This window comes from Argopecten irradians, chromosome 7, assembly GCF_041381155.1.
Source record: "Argopecten irradians isolate NY chromosome 7, Ai_NY, whole genome shotgun sequence".
Classification (NCBI taxonomy): domain Eukaryota; kingdom Metazoa; phylum Mollusca; class Bivalvia; order Pectinida; family Pectinidae; genus Argopecten; species Argopecten irradians.
In genome coordinates this window covers 35635507-35653380 of record NC_091140.1, presented here as the reverse complement: position 1 = coordinate 35653380, position 17874 = coordinate 35635507, and the positions used below count along the sequence as shown (strand labels likewise).

At 38.3% G+C, this 17874-nt stretch overlaps 1 protein-coding gene across 2 annotated transcripts in view; it reads left to right on the top strand.

Moving 5' to 3' along the window:
- The window catches only part of LOC138328271 (ankyrin repeat domain-containing protein 50-like), a 62031-nt gene that overhangs the window by 11492 nt on the left and 32665 nt on the right, over positions 1-17874 (top strand). Inside the window, exons 1-2 of one of the 2 annotated variants that reach the window (XM_069274998.1) lie at positions 8666-8852; positions 12062-14835. In XM_069274998.1, coding sequence (XP_069131099.1) covers positions 12355-14835 — 2481 coding nt within the window. In that variant the 5' untranslated portion in view covers positions 8666-8852; positions 12062-12354. Of the gene's footprint in view, positions 1-8665; positions 8853-12061; positions 14836-17874 lie in introns of those variants that run through there. The other variant, XM_069274999.1, reaches the window with a different exon arrangement.

The window sequence follows — 17874 nt, the reverse complement described above, 5'->3', positions numbered from 1 at the left end:
AACTGGTGCGCGTGGACCAGAAGATAAAGCACTATCATTGTGCAACCAATCGATGCTGCTTTTATCTTAAGCACCAGAATCCTTACCATTGTATGATCTTACCATTAGATAAAGCAGATGAATATTATTCAAAGTCTACAAATGCCCGAGTTAACAATGACAATTCACCGAGAGAGAAATTGGACAAAAAATAGCACGATAAAGGAATGGTGATTCCCAGTTCTATAATCGATGATGGGAATCAGTTTCTCAATCTCTGCAATGCTTCATGCGCAGATAAGGAGAATGTTTCGGCTCAGAACCAAATTATACTGAGTTTTTACAGTGAATTGCAACTGAAAACATTGATCTAAAGATTCTAAAGCACACACAGATACAGAAATGGCAATCTGTGTTTTGACAGCGTTGAGAACATCTTCACCTTCAACCAAAATATCCATAAACATATCACCGCTGCCAATTCTACTGTACATTGCTTTCCGAAGAGGTTTCCTTGTATTTTTTTCTTCATTCTCTATGAGATACCTGCTTTTCGTATAACATAATGTCAATCATTGGTATGTAGTATTCGTCACAGTAACATCGTGTAAAGTCGTTTAGCTTCACAACAAATTGGCTTGTAGTTGTGGGTCTGTAGACCGTCATTTCAGCTGTATAACTTTAGTCTCATAGCTACAGTAGTAATTTTCTTTGCTCTTACAAGAATCTACTTTCACACAAACTTTTATATGGCGCCAAAAAACATAATATATTTACCCTTTAATTACTAGTGAAGTATACTAATCATTTAGCTATCAATCGCTCGTGTAACTAAAATGGCCAGATTAAAGCTATATCGTTTAATGTCAGAGTATTAATGTTGATGTTTTTCCCCCGTTAAATTTCAAATCCTCTTCCACATTCAACCCGCTATTGCAAACAAGTTCATTTATAATGCGTTACACCGTAATAGAAAAGGTCATAGCCGGGGAGACAACACAGTGTAATAAGCAGAGTCATGTAGGCGATATAAACGTAACTTCTTCCTAATCAGAAGTCTTAGAATTCCGTATAAATCTTTTATGAGACGCCATATACATCTATGATAAATGTCGTCGACTACCAGTTCTATCTCTTCCCTAATGGTTCGAAAATGCAACTACCAAGAACATGCAACTTCTGCATTATACTCAGATAGACTCGCGTATCATCTGTCGCCTGATCGATGCATCACATTGCATTTAGCGTATTTGTAATCCCGTGGAACTAGCTTTGGATTCATCAATACATTGATCACACTTGACATAAAGCTCGGATTCTCCGGAAAACCCATTCCAAGAGAGTCGTATATAATTACTTCGAATAATGTTATCGTAAAGTCCCAAAACCACTTACATGTATGACAAGGCCATCGATATATTTTTTTCTACAGTTTATATAGTTTGACAAATCCCTTATCTTGATGAATTCCAAAGTTTTCTAATTCAGCAAGGGCAGAGTTGCAAGCAAAAATACATCGGAGCTTACTGCAAATAGATTTGTATAAAAGGAAAATCTGTAAAATAACGTCAAATGCTTAAGTCTCGGTACAATATCATTAAGATAACTTTTTTCTCCATCTCGAACAACATTTATGACAACTAAACTATAATTGTAAATCACTACTGCTTTTGCACTATGCAAAAATATCATCAAACTGTAAAATTTCTCCTGAAGTTGGAAAAGGTCAATTTCAAGAGAATGATCTTGATAAAATCAACTGCTATTATAGCTTGTTGATCAGATGTCTTGATGAATGGATACAAGTGTCCCCAAATTCTGGCTGGAGTCATGGTATAATATCTGTCCATTCCTTTGGTGGCCTAAATTACATACTTCTTTGGATCAAAAGTCATTGTTAATGATGAAATATAGACATTACATTGCATGTCGAGGACGTATCATTGCGAGGGTCGACCAAGAAGCTTGTAAATGTACTCGTAGAACATTATATGTCTGGACGGTTCGATTGATAATAACATCCTTGTATATGTTGGAAATGAAAATATCTGTCTAATTAAAGTGCAATGTATATGATTCTGGGTTTTACCGAGCTTTAGAAAGGGATTGATCCCTTTGAAGTTAAAAGCGGAAATAAGTCATTGCAGCGTACACGCAAATATGCGCATGCTTAATTTGTGTATATTATATTCTGGCGTGTGTGAAATAGATGCTGTTGCGAAAGCCAGCATGTTTTATGTCGCCGGGAGAAAGGTGACAGGAGACTTCGATGATATACTAGTACATGTTTCTTTCGTCTAGAAAACCGCTTGCTCAGCTAGACCGAAATAAACTTTTGACTTTTAAAAGGTTATCAAAAAACTTCATATTCCTTTAAGGTGGTTTGTGGATCAGTGGTTAAAACGGGTATAGCTTACAGAAGCTAGAGAGATCCATCCGAACACACTTTTGGATGCTCGAATGACTCCCGATAAGTTGAGATATCTTTTCTTACTGCTTCATCATTGCATATTGAAAGTTTAGCGTGGTGTAAAGTTCTGGAGTGGAGTAACCTTGCTTTTATTTTACGAGGTGTTGTGTAAGATTATAGTCGCGGTAAAGATTATTTTAAAATGCACACAAGAGTATTGCGTTTTCTTACGAAAGACAATACATGGTAACATGCTAAGTATTTAAACCGACTGGAAAAAGTTTGCATGTTTTTAAAGCTGGGAATCATATAGCTTCATATTAGATCTGCGTCAAGGGTGCAACTAATCGAAAGCGGCTGGCCACGGGTCACGCTTGGTAGACTAAAAGTGCTCGTCAGCATCTGCTCGTGCTTAGAATGTGGTCAAATTTTATCATTGAAGTTCACGCAATTTTTAAATTCGGAGCTGAAATCCTTCCGATCTTACATAATGTTAACATTACAAATATAAAAAAATGTCTTTCTGTATCAAAGCAAATCTGCTGTTTTGAACTTACTTTGACACTGTTAATATTCAAAATAGAGAGTTTTTCCTATTGCCTTGCCACAGCATTAAAAAGATAGTGATCTGAGAAACGTGCTACTTGGAGTTGGAGTTCTTCAGTGTCGAAGCTATTTCCGAATAACCATGGTAACGAAAGCCTTAAAAAGGCAAACCTTGGTAGAGAAACAGTAAAATGACGGACAGACTCTACCATTGCTTACATGTTCCATCGCAAGACCTCGAGGAATTCGTCAGAACCATTGACAATAAGTCGTTTTCTAGCGTCGACATATGCGAAGAGGTAACATACTAGAAAGGGGATGCAGAATCCGTGAGATGCCGGTGCCGTTACATTTCATTACTTTTCTGTGAAATTTTGGAATGTCCAGAAAAAAATGGATCTTTCGGCTGGACATAAATTGTGGTCATGTGGACCTTTATAAATTGTACGCCTATTTATGACGTAATTGAACATCGAGGATAATTCACCTACTATAAAACTTAAATCAAACTACAAACACCAACCATGGTCATGGTGTTTTAGTGGGTAGTTATCAATGGGATATATATATAAGCATTGTGTCGGGTAGGACATTACTATATCCGCTTTAGTTGTCCAAACTCTGCCTGGTTGTGTGACGGCAAGGACAATTGAAATGTCCACTTTAGATATTCAAACTCTGTTTGGTTGTGTGTCAGGCAGGACATTTGAAATGTCCGCTTTTGATGCCCAAACACAATCTGGCAAGTCTAACCGTGTCGGAACGAATAGAAGTCTGATAGATCAAAATGTATCCAGTTACGTCAAACTTGATTAAAGACAATTTCCTGAACCAGAATTTGTCCAGTTGAAGTAGAAATCGGGGATGTTAGTTCGGTAACCAACACATGTTCGTTGTTGTCTTGTTTTATCCTTCTGATTGGGAGTTATTGAAATTCTTATCAGATATATGATAACAATTCACATGGTGGTCAAAGCCAGCGTCGCGTGACGAAAAATGTGATAATGTGTTTCGTGCATCTACACGGTAATCAAAAAACATAATTAATAAATATTTCCTTGGCATGTTGATGCAAATCAGGTGCCCATGTGCATGTTTACGGAAGCATGATGCAAATTGTCTCTCAAGGTCGCACGAGAACCGCAGTTTCAGTAGTCATGCAGCCACTTTCATTCAATTCCTGATTTTGTCTATACACCTTTCCGTTACTGTCTATAGCAGTTTGTTCGTCATCATTGTTGGTGACTATGATTTTGTATATATAAGTTTATAGAACCTGTGCAAGATAGTATCTGTGGTCACTTGCAGTATATTTAGATAAAAAGTTCAATGGAGTTTCAAGGTAGATCCTGTTGATAAATGGGCTTACATTTCTTTGCTTATTATCTCTGAGTTCCAAATAAGAGGCCCTATTTGAGGTAGTTGTCTTGCTAACGAAATTTGAAGCTTCTGATCGAAAGTGGTTTTCTTTTACCGGGAATTCGAGATTATTTTTTTCAACAAAAGCTGCCACGTCCTAATGACCAAAACTGTTTATAAACTGTATTATTGCAAGTCACCCTAACCAAATCCTAAAACCGCAAGGTGCACAAGTGCTGTGGAAACCTGTCAACATCCGTGAACATGCTGATAAGTCATCACATCAAGTCGGTGTCCAGTTACAAACACCTGTACGGATCTATACGACATGCAACACCTGATTACACCATTAAAGAGCCTATCGACTGCAGTTTGGTGCCGCGTGGGATTCCGACATATTCTACAGGTCTATTGATTGTAGTCGTGCGATTTCCTTAAGTTTATTGTTGCGATTTCTATACAAATGTACAGGAAACGAACATATAGTTTTCTCAAATTTCTGTAGCATCCGTAATAACTCGTTTAAGTTTGTTTGTCATGATGTTTTCTCTTTCTTAGTTTATAAACACAGAAAATTGGTCTTTCTATGCATCCATTTACACAATAGTAGTTATATGGATAGTTGAATGCAGAAAGTAGGCTTTTAATGTGTCAAGAAATCATTTTAGCGTCTTGTAACGAAATTTGAAGCTGATTGCCCAGACTTCGTTTTTTATCAGGTGCTTGGTATGTTTCTATCAACTGTTGTAGTAATCAAATTTGAGATTGTAATTGCACACACTTTACCAATAGTTTGGCTTTTCCTTCGTGTGTCGGTCTTGTGTTGCGTATATGTGTGACATTAAGCACTTGAGCATTGCATAGGTTTTTACTCGTCCATTGAACTATTGGTGTAACGATTTTCCATCTATTGTTATAAATCGTTGGTTCGACCCGTAGCCATAGGTATATTGGTGCATAAATCTAATTGTTTTCTTTTGTATTAATGCTTCTACGGTAATCTCTTTCTTTGTTACGTGCGTATTATATACAAATCTCTTCAATTCTTACTAAAATGTCCTCGATGACCTCAGACGGGTAAATCAGACAGCGATCCGTGTGTAATGTATATTAGTCGGGACGTCCTATCATCGTAGAGAAATTATTGATCAAAAAGCGATCGTTTTGAACTCGAGGCTGTCTGGAAGGTTTTTACGTTTTAGGAATAGACTGTCTCACAAACTATAACAAGCGATTATGGTTATATATTGACGTCATTCCTCGTGGCCATATATTGATAAAAAATATTTTACTTTAGTATTTAAAAATAGTCAGTCCAGCGTGTAATATTATGTGTGGTTTGTCGGACTGTCGCACCTGTCAATGCAGATTGAAGTGTTCTTTTGTACACAGGTGAGGTAAGTCGTACAACTAATATAGGTTTTATGCTAAAACTTCACACCACTTAAGCTCGTGGGGAGCAGACGTCATAAAAACACTCCCTTTCCCTGAAGGCCGTTCTGGTCCAAACTTTTGGTGGGGCACTAACGGGGACACTCGCTTTAAATTTGCTCGCACGTGGCGAAGGGCACCAAGTGGGCGTCGTCGGGTGGCTGGGATGGGGAGGTGAAATGAAGCAGAAAAGAGGGGTGGCGGTGTATACAGTATCTTTAACGCGGAAAAAGAGGAAGAGAATATTGAGGACATAGTCATTAGGGAAATATTGATCGTCCCTGTTGCACGACTTCCAACTCACACAAATTAAGAGCGCAAATTAAAATATGGCATTGATTGTTCAGAAGCTTTGACATCACAAATACTTTGCTACTTTGGATATGACTGAGCTCACAGTTCTAGTTTTAAAACAAAACTTTTGCAACTTTATAAAGATGAATTCGTACTTTACATTCTAGTTATCTTGATGAGCAAGTTGTAAATATTTCGTTTGTTCAGTTATCAAAGGAAGTCTTTCAGAAATCTTTGACCACCTGCGAATTTTAAATCTGAAATTGGACGTTTTTAATATTGCTCTATCAGTATGATTTGATTATCATATTATATCCTAAAGGCGTTGGCCAGTAAGCGGTCTTGGTGACGAAAACGTGCACATGAGATTAGGAGATGGAATGTCAATACTGCCGTCGCGATATTGATAATTTTGATTCTAGACCCGAGCACGAAACGATGCCATCTATTTCAGTCTTCAAACAGTGTACAATACATGAACGTATCTCAACTGACATCCTCGATATTCTATCACTGTCGTTACCATAGTGATAGTAGCCCCTGGAATACTGAGGATGCCCAAATGATTGAAATAAAAAGCCAGAACTTCCGTACATGCAAGGACGTCTCACCTATAAATCTTTGGTTTATGGTATTAATGAATTCATCTAATACATTATAATGCTTGTATCTGTCGGCATTTTCGGGAAGCTTTGATCTTTATGTTTAGGAGGGTCGCGAGCATGGTACATTAGAAGTATTACATCACAGTTATATATTCCTCACGCGTGATTGACAGTCCCATCTCAATTCATTACCGTAAACTCTCGGATTCTGTGTTATCTTGTCGTGTCGCGCTCCGCTGACTCAGTTGACCGTTACAGCTCACACCTTTCCCACAGGTATGTGAATAATTCGGTGTATAATACCTACCTGTATACTTATACTTATCACACCTACCGTTCTGATTACACACAGGTATTATACGGCCGTAATGACTGATAACGAAAGTAAGTAGTGTCGCATCATTAAAGTATTGTTAGCTTGACATTGACGCGGAAATTAATCGCACTATTATAATTTTTTTTAACAAACCCTAATACATCTTCATCTATGGTCTTCCATGATATAATGAAAACACGTCAATTCATGGTAGATTTATAAATAATCCTACTTTTTAACAATTTGTGGTGATAATATTACCGTCTCTAAATGTTGTATGCTAACAAAGCTTTATAAAAAATCTGTATCCTATTCTTCTACACTTGACCGCACTTGGTGGTCACTGATGCACGTAATCCGGACACAGCGTGAGGTCACGATAGGGCGACCGTTACGGTGATCAGAAAGGCTGGACTTTACGGGATACCTGGCCAGGTACACAAAACGTCTCTGATCCCCGGTTAATTAAGGGTGTATGTTACCTTGCGGTTACCTCTGTACCAAAAGAGTTCCAAACTAAGTACGTTTGTGAATGATACTGTTAGAGTCGTTTATGTCATGGATGGGCCACTGATACAACACTAATGGTCGATTTAAACCAGAGATTAGTTCGGGTTCAGAATTACGTATATTGAACAAAAAGATAGAAGTAATGTAGAATTATCATTGGAGATACCAGTGACATCGTTAAAAACTGAATTATATAGGATTTGGTGACAACTTGGAACCTAGTACTTAGTCTAGCAATAGCAGATACATAGATAGTATACGCTGTACTATCTAAATCTGTGATAATAGCAGAGAATTAGCTTTTCGATGGTAGCCTTTACTTTAATACATATTTTAGCCAATGATTTTTTAATGAAATGATTAGAATGTGTCGACGAATGGCATATAGATCAGATATGAAAATAAATACTTGATAGATCCCTAACTTGTCTGATATATAATACATTTGTAAATATATACAGAAATCTGCTATATAATTATATATTATGGATATTTATCTAGATAAAAGATAAATTCCCTGTATGGATAAACTCTTTGCTGTATCTGGGGCAGTAAAGTGACCGTTATCGTTATCGGTCCCACTGTACCGTTATACACGTTATCATCAATGATAGCTTCCGTAAACAATAACAATGATATACAATGTATTTACAAAGGTATAACTGTACTCTTATTTACTATATCAGAGATAGATTTTTCATGTATTTTAAGCTACTGTATATTCCCATGATCCAGAATGAAGACATACATTATACATACAGAAGTAAGTTAATGAATATATGTTGAGGCCTTATAACGGTATAAACCGCACACTATTCGTATGCTTGAAGATAAAAAGGGTATTGGTATACATGTCAACATTTGAATGATTATTTTCAACAATCAGACAGAAACACATATATGTATACATGTTTCTGAATCAGATAATGAAAAAAAAATCACCCCTTGATCAGCATTGTACTATTAATCTTCAAACTTAAATAAGTATCCACATTCACCTGTTGTATATAAATGTTTGGAGAGACGGTTACAACACACCCACTTTAACTATTTAACTTCTATTCTTTGTCGAAACTTACACTTTACTCACGTAGTAAAACTGTACCTGTCAGTCATCAAGCTACAGCTGATTGCAACTAAACGTCTCCGCCAATCAGAACGCGATATTCTAATGTAGCCACTCCCCTAGCTATCTTTGTCTGCACGCGATAAAAATAACCACACAACACACACCAGTCTAACTCTGAATGGGCTAACGTGGTGTTGACTTTATGCTACCAAAAAGCTTTCCGGATCTCGGTTTTGTGTACAAATTTCAGTTTCATTTGGATTTTAATGTTCACTTTTTATGGATTTTAAAAATCTCGTTGGAGGAAACGTGGAATGATATCGCCTGTTTCAGGTAAAGATCGATTGCCGCACGGAAAGCATGTCAGACGGAGCTAACTAGATAGTAAACATTTCACTAAGCAGGTGCCCCTCACGTCTTCATCAGATAGACCAATTATCTGTAATTTGAAATAAGATCTTGGGTAAACGTTGAAATAGATCATGACACTTTCATCTGTATGTACGGTGTATGATACTGTATCGTGCATGTGCGTGCAGTAATTAATTAGCATAATGATCATGATAAATGATTAATCACTAAATATAATGTCTCGTATTTCAAATTCTGTTTGTGGAATTGATTTTTTAAGTCTAACGGTAACATATGCGTTAGTTTGAATCCCCAGTGTATATAGTATTTGTGCATGTAACAATAGAGAATTTAATGCAGGTCAAAATTAAACAGGCAAAAGGCATTTTTGTCCGGGATGACAGACTGTACATGTATGCACGTGTAGTGTGTATTGTACGTGTCATACCCGCGTGGACTTTCACTCGATCGATTTGCTGTCCGGCACTCGCACTTAGCCGATCGACCATTTAGTCTGATATGACACTGGGCAATACACAATTTGACAGCGGATATCGGTCAAACGTAACGCTGGTCAAGTCTAAACCGTATCAATACACACTGATGGCCGTAGTCGTACAGGTAATTAGTAAGACACCATGTTGGCTCGGCCAGGAGACATTTGTGTCAAGTGCTGGACAGTGTCCGGGCACCTGTATAATGTGATAGAATTATAATAGTAATACAACCAATTAGACGTCCGTAGTAATGTGTATCTAAACTATTACTCCGGCCAGGTTGACCATTAGGTTTAATGGCTGGTCAGATGGTGCTAATTAACTTGAGTGCACTGCAAGATACTTGTCAGCTTGACCGCTGACCTGACTGGGTCATTGTTGTGTATTACTGTACGATTTTGTTTATTATTGTGTGAGGACAATATTCCCCAGGTTAAGGACAGGATGAAGTTTATTCCCTCTCTCCATCTTCAGGAAATAGGACAGACTTCAAAAGATATATTATTTACTTGTGTCAGGTTTCGGTAGCCACCCCTCCCCCACCCCTCTAGTCTGGGTTAGGGACCTTGCTTGAGGGTAAAAGTCCCCTGGGGCAGGAGTCAATTGCTCCCCTCCCTCCAATCTTAACCTCTGCCACTCTACACCAGGTCATAATTGAGGGAACATTGTTGTCGGTGGGGACAACATTCCCCTGGGTCAGGGGTCAACACCCCCCATTCCAATTCGGGTTATAGACCATTGCTGTCAATGTGGACAATATTCCCTGGGTCAAGGTTGAGTACCCCCTGGGTCAGTAGTCTTTGGACCCCCTTGTGTGTATCTGTGACTCTGGCCTGCAGCCAGCACTAGGGAGTATGTCTAATGTTACAAAGGAATGTCATACTGGTACCCCACGATATAGGAAGAATATTCAAGATCCAATAATCATAATGTGTTTATATATACCCTTGATAGCTTCATGTCAATACATTATAGATGATAAATCTCCGTTCAATTTTTATTTATTGATTGTTTCTTGGAATGAAAGTGAGACATTTGGGTACCGTAATTCACCAGCAATAAACACCCTCGCAGCAATATAAGCCCCTTCCCTTTTTATAAAGTCTTTCAGAACTACCTGGTAGTAGGGTCAAATTTGTCAACAAGCCCCATATCCCTATTTTCCGATTCTGTTTTGTTTGCAACTTCGTTCATATTGTGTCTCTTGAAAGCTTGTATCAATTCAGTATTAGAATATATATGTAACAATCTTTTTAGTGGCTATCTATAGCAATATTCCTATATGAAACCAAAATCTCCAATTGATTCCTATAAGGAATAACTCTGTCCAATATACTTGTACTTCATTAGACTTGTATGAACTGATATTTTCATTTTCTTTATGAAAGTGTGCATAGGTATACTGGGACGGGGATGGGGAAGGGGCCGCAGGGTATGCTATAATGGTTAGGGTGCTACTGCACTGCATTGGCCACCTTGTGTATTGTAACTTCAAATTTACTTTGAGTTGAAGAATTTGGGGCATGCATAGAAGTTGATGTTTTACCACATCTTGTACATGTCAAGACTTTACCATCAGCTGTTGTGGGATATGAAACACAAACAAATCGTTAGATACATATACCTTATAATATTATTGGTTATAGTATTAAAAAGATAAATTGTTACAAGGCTACCCCAAGGTGACTTAGATCCACAAGGCAGGAACACATTGCTCTTAATTACTGCATGTATGGAACTGATTTAGGGGTTTATACAAGTATGAATGTAAATGATGGTTATTGATATAATGGCATGCAATCTTTTATAGGTGGTGAGTGATAAGCAAACAGCATGATATGCTATATAACTGCATCACATTATAACACTTCAAAGGGGGAAGTGTTGATGGATAATTTGAAAATTTTCTTTGAAATTACCAATACATGTGTATATGCATGTATTTGATGCTTACTTATCTGTATGTATCTGGTAAGCATTTTGTTTGTATTTTTTTTAATCGGCGAATGCTTCACGAATTTGCATATCGTGAGCATTTGTTACTTTTTTTGTAAAAATCAATATTGTATTTAATACCTATGGTATCTGACTGGTTCGATATGTATAATTTGAATTCAAATGAGCGACGTCTGTAGTGATATACTGTTGTGATTATAGAGCAATGATATGTAGCACCCTTTAATAGCTATTGTCTCAGTGTTTTGAAACTGTCGGCTAATTTACATAGGAATGGCTAATTTGGCCCATGTGTAATGGTCTGTTATAGTGTAATGGCAGGAGTTTGATTGGTTTTATGATTATAAATTACTTCTGGTTTGCTGGTCAAACAGAAAACCTCTATGTGGTGTAATGTAAAAAAATGTATGTATATAATATATATATATATATAAGGACCCTGATGTTTATTTACGGTGATTATGGCAATTTGCATACTGACATCACTATGATAAATAAACCCTTTAATCAGCCATAATATGAATACAGTTTTATGCATGTGATGTTTAAAGGAAAATACCCATATCAGGGATTTGACAGTATATATATATATACATACAATGTATAAAGTATGTGATTTACCAGAATTTTTTTATTCAAGGTATTTTAGGCAGTGGTTGATATTTTATAAGCTATTAGATAATTAGCTAAGATTAAATTAACGAGGCATTCTTTACACTGACTTTTTGTGTATTTCAGATGATGCAAAACTCGCACCAGGATATCGTTCTTAAAAAGAGGAAAAGACGACACCAGTTGATCGTTGGCATGCAGAAAAAATTAAAAACAGCGATGTGAGATAATTAATTACTTTTCTCATGAAGTAAAATAGAGACTAATTTTCAGTGATGTGTGAAGTATCTTATTACATATTACGATAGACTTTGATGGAATTATAGTGTCGGAGAAAATTAGGAGGGATGTGAAAAAATTATACCGACATCTGGATATGATTTTCATTTAGGATAATTGTGTCTGATAGCTGGATAAAAATGGCTAATAGCCTGTTGAAAAGCAAGCGCTTTTTCTGCCGGGAGTGGGCTTTTAGTAAAATTAACCACTGCCTGGAGAATCGACCCTCGTCCAAGACATGTGGCGCCCTCATCATGGGCGGACCCGGGTGTGGTAAGACGGCCCTGTGCTGTGAATTGGTGTGGCCAACCGCAACACAGGGAAAACAGAAAGTACTAAACAAGAGAATTTTGTCCTTCCATTTCTGTCAAGCTCATGATATCGGTAGTTTGTCATTGGCTAGTTTTATCCGTGGCCTTGTGAAACAATTACGTGAATCAAACCTAATCACCGGCTACAAAGAGCTCGTTAGCTCCACGGAAATACAACAGTTGATTAGTCCGAGTGAGTGTGAAAAAAATCCGGATGTGGCATTCCAGAAGGCTATTTTGGAGCCACTGTCAACGTTACAGTCACCAAAACAGACCCTGTTCATGCTCGTGGACTCGGTTGATGAGTCGTACTTAACATGTACAAGTGATAGGACTACTGGCAGTAAAACAATTGCGGAGTTGTTAGCCAATCATCACGCAGATTTCCCTAAGTGGTTATTGTTAGTGTGTTCCTCTCGTAAACAGAGCAAGTCTGTCACACGATTGTTTACAGGGTTCCGTAAAATTAGTCTGGACGATCTGAGGAAATCTCACGTGGTTCGGGATGTCCAACAGTACATTCTGTGCCGCCTGGACCAGGAGGAGGAACTGCGACAGCATCTCAGTCGTGACACCGCGGAAATGTTGAATCAGTTGCACATCAAAAGCAATGGATGTTTCCTATATTTAGAGAAAGTGCTGGATGGTGTTGCGGAGAATTTTATCATGCTGAGAGAGATTCGTGAGATTCCAGGAACATTGAATGGTTTGTATTTGTGGTTGTGCCAAAGACTGTTTGTTCGTAAGCAATTTACCAAGATACAGCCGATTTTGAATGTGATTTTGGCCTCCCGTACGCCACTCAGTGAGTCTGAACTGTTTCAGTGTGTAAGGACTAAAAACACGTCGCTAACGGAGAAGGAATTTCTAGGTAGACTCAAGCTATTATCCAAGATACTAATAGAGGGAGAGGACTGTTGCAAAATACTGTTCCATCACAGCTTCGCTGAGTGGCTGTTGGATGTCAAACACTGTACACAAAAGTATCTCTGTCTGGCTGCTGATGGCCATGGCATGTTGGCGATGCATTCCATGGTAAATGGCCCCAAATTAACTGCTCTGCAAGTACAGGATTTTGCGGGGCATCTGGTGAAGGCTAATTTACAGGACCCGCTCCAGCACCACCACTTGGTACAGATATTACTGCTGTCAGGGGCAAACGTGGAGGACAGCTTGTCGGCAGGTGTGCCCAAGGAACAGAAGGTTACAAAACTTTTACTTGACGCTGGTGCCAAGCCTCCTGAGGACTCAGAGGAGGCACAAACAGCAAGTCTACACGCAAGTATGATAGAGGAAGCAGAGTCTGAACCCAAACTTCCAATGGAACTTGATATTCCTGTGAATCAGATTGACAGTAATGGCCGGACATTGTTACATACCTCGGCACACCAGGGAAACTTAGAACTGGTAAATTTCATTCTGTCAAAATCTGTAGAACTTGAAGTGGTTGATAAGAATGGTCAAACGGCCTTGAACCTTGCTGCAAGACAAGGTCATCCCGAGGTCGTTGCTGCGATTCTCAAGGCCGGTGCTCAAGTTAACCATGCGGATGGAGATGGATGGACACCGCTTCGGTCAGCGGCTTGGGGTGGAAATACTGACGTTGTTACCTTACTTCTAAGTGCCAATGCTGATGTGAATCACGCTGACGCTGACCAGAGAACGGCCTTGAGGGCCGCAGCCTGGGGAGGTCACGAAGAAATTGTGTTAAAGTTACTGAAGCATAATGCTGATGTAAATAAAGCAGATAATGAAGGTCGAACGGCACTGATTGCTGCGGCCTACATGGGTCATGCTGAAATTGTCAACCACCTTTTGAAATATAATGCGGACATCAATCATGAGGATTGTGATGGCCGCACAGCTTTGTCAGTCGCTGCCCTATGTATTCCTGCTAGTCAAGGTCATGAAGACGTGGTCAGCATACTGTTAGAGCAGGGGGCAGAGGTCAACCATCAGGACAAAGATGGCATGACCCCACTCTTGGTGGCTGCGTGTGAAGGTCACATGGACGTTTGTGAGCTCTTGCTGGATTCTGACGCGGATTGTGATCACACAGATACCAAAGGAAGGACGCCATTACTGGCCGCAGCGTCCATGGGACACTCTAAGATTGTGAACCAGCTCCTTTTCTGGGGTTGTGCCGTGGATACTATAGATTCTGAAGGAAGGATTGTGCTTAGTATTGCATCTGCTCAAGGCAATGTGGACATTGTCCAGCAGCTGCTTGACCGCGGTCTGGACGAGATGCACAAGGATAACGCCGGATGGTCACCACTGCATATGGCTGCTTATGAAGGCCATGTTGGGGTATGTATTTCTTAAGTTATATAAATGTGATCAAGTTAATATCTTATTTACACACACCCCCAAATATTCCATCCCAATGCAAAAAATGTGCATATATAGTGTACACAGGAATCATAAACGCCGTTTGAATTTAAATGTTGTAAAAATGATAAAAAGAAAACGAAACAGCTGTTTGGTAAAATGTCCTGGTAGTAATTGTACATTATCCAGTGCTCTATCATTAGCAATACACCAGCTTTTAACTGCTTGATATAGATCGTTAAATCTATTACGCTAAACAGATGTCATTCATCAAAAAAATCAGGACAGGGCTAGGGGTATGAAAAAACTTAAATGAAATTCTAAAAGGTTTGAAATATCTTGTTTTTTCTACCCAGAAAGCCAGCTGTCAAATTGTACTTTATGCTCTTGAGTGGGGGTTGTGTATGGTTTTATTCGGGGTGTTTTATTAGTTTTAATACAGTTGACAGAAGGCCAGAGTTGCACTGTGACATTCCTGCAGAGAAACAAGACTATCCCATTTACACCACCATTGCGAAGACAAACATTTTAAGTCTGTTTGAGCTATATCAATAATGTATGTTGCGTCAGATTACAGATAGCGATAAAAACTATAGAGGGAGCAGCAAGTCGCTGACAGGAAGTTGTGAGGGTGTTTCGGAACCTGTTTCCAATTATTACAGCAATGTGCGATTTTCTCATGATCTGCTTTTCATTTTTGCTACATTGTAAAAAAAAATATAGGTCTAGGCAATGTTTCCCAAGGGTAGCAGTTGTCAGGGTATAGTGGATGGATTCTGGAACAGGTTGGTCGAGGAATGCCATCTGGTGGCTGTTAATGGGAGAACCCAGTGTTATTATGCAGGCATGGCTATATGATGGTTGTTGTCAGTAATTGGGATTTTTGGCCGATGGTTTATGGGTCTGGCCTTTCCTGTCTCCCACAGATGCTTGCAGACAGGGTGATATATAGAGTTACTGGTGGTTGTACTGCTGGTACAGATATTGGTCAAACTGATGGTGATTTGGTGTGAGAACTACATGTGCTTATGTTTTGTTTTTGCTCTTTGCTTATAGTTAGAATTAGGTTGAAAACTTGAGTAGATTGAACATGGCAGCTATAGGCTACAGCTAGATCACATCATGGTGCCGGCGATCGATCGATCATGTGACAAATCTTTTGGATATTGGTCAAATTTAGCAGGTGGTTGAACAGAAATGATTATGATTGGGGTTAACATAGGAACCTTCAGGTTATGTTTTGGTTTTGTTTTTAGTTAAAATGAAGAAAACAAGGGTAGATTGTACTAGTAGAGCTTGCTAGTCTATATTGATGAACCATGCTGGCATGCAATTATGAGACAATCTCTTAGATTTTGGTCAAGATTGTGATTCTGGTGAGAAGTCTAGATCTGTTGGTCACTTTTGACTTGTGGTAAGCTAGGAATATGCTGAATATGATGGACAGTGTAAACATATATATGGCACACTATAGCTATCTATATACGGGCAAAAATCTGGATACATGCATATGTTAACTGCTTGCAATCATGAAAAGCAATCTCTTTAATATCATTTCAGTTCATTATTGGTCCGTCTTGACCATGTTCAGATGGTAGGACAGAAGTCATGCTGATTTTTGCACTTTAGTACCACCTGTGAATCATGTTAAGTTGTGGTATACAATCTGGGATTGTGGTAATTGTAAAAAAAACCATGCATGGTTACTTGAAGCATATGCATGTTGGTGAGAATCCTGTGGTTTTTTATGAGTGGCAAAGCCGGCTAAAGGCTAGAACCATGCATGGTTGCAAATGTGATAAGCAATTTCTTTAAGGATGGTAACAATTAAGAAGTTTTGAAACTTATAGTCCATTCTACAAAGTGTAATCTGAGTTTTAGTAATTTAAGCCACAATATTATGCTTCATTAGAAAACTTCTGTTGCTCAGCATCAATAATTCATCTTTATCACATAAGATATCAAAGCTTGAGGTCAATACCAAAGAACCCAGTGTTCCTCTTCTTTAGGTAAAGCTTTACATCTAACCTCCAATTTGGGGCTTATAATCAAAATAAACACTACAAGGACTCGGAGGTCATTGTATGAAGGTCAAATGAGATTTTGGATTGTGTTCACTTCAGCTTTAACTATTGATGTCCATTGTTGAGGCTAACCCAGATTTCTGTATTCTATGGCCATGTATTGGTAGTTGTGCTGAACCAACAGTAATTTCGTAGTGAAGAGCGTGAAAAAGTTTTGTTGGTTGCCAAGTGTTGATCTTCAATGGATGAGTACCTTGATATTGACTTTCGCTCTGTTGGCTCTGTTTACTATTCACAAGTGGAGCGGGGGATACAAAAATCCGCGGATCAATGTAGGTCAAGTGAAAATATGAATGAAATTTAGACAGACAAGCCTTCAAATGAAATTTATGAAATTTAATAAAGGTTGTTGATAACCCGGGTGTCTTTTTCTGAGTAGCTTCTGCCTATTGTGATTCAGTTATTCATATATTCATATCTTTGTAAGTAATATTGTACGTAGGTGTCGCTAACATTCCATTCATCGGCCGGCCTGTTAAGGTAGAGTAGATATCGTTTTTCAATTCCTCGTTTAAAGAATGAAATTACATGTGTAGTATTTATTCATCAAAATAATAATAGTCTCATTGGTCGAGAATATATAAATAAAAATTAGGATGGGGTAAGTACTTTTCGTATCCGCTTTCTGGAACCAATCATAAATATGATACTGATAGTATTATCACTGCTTCATGAATATTTTCATTAAGTTTCCCCTCGACGTCTAAGGAATGCAGTCAAAATAAACCTTATCTGGTTTAGGCTAAATCACATAAAGCATTAATTATAAATGGGATTTACGTGATATGTCCTGTATATCAAATGACATTTTACGTCTTAGCAGACAAATAATTCACTGCCAATAAATGAACTTTTTTTTTCTGTTATAATTTATCTTTAGCAATTTATATTGGAAACTAGCATTATATATAACTGTAAATCTTACAACATTTGA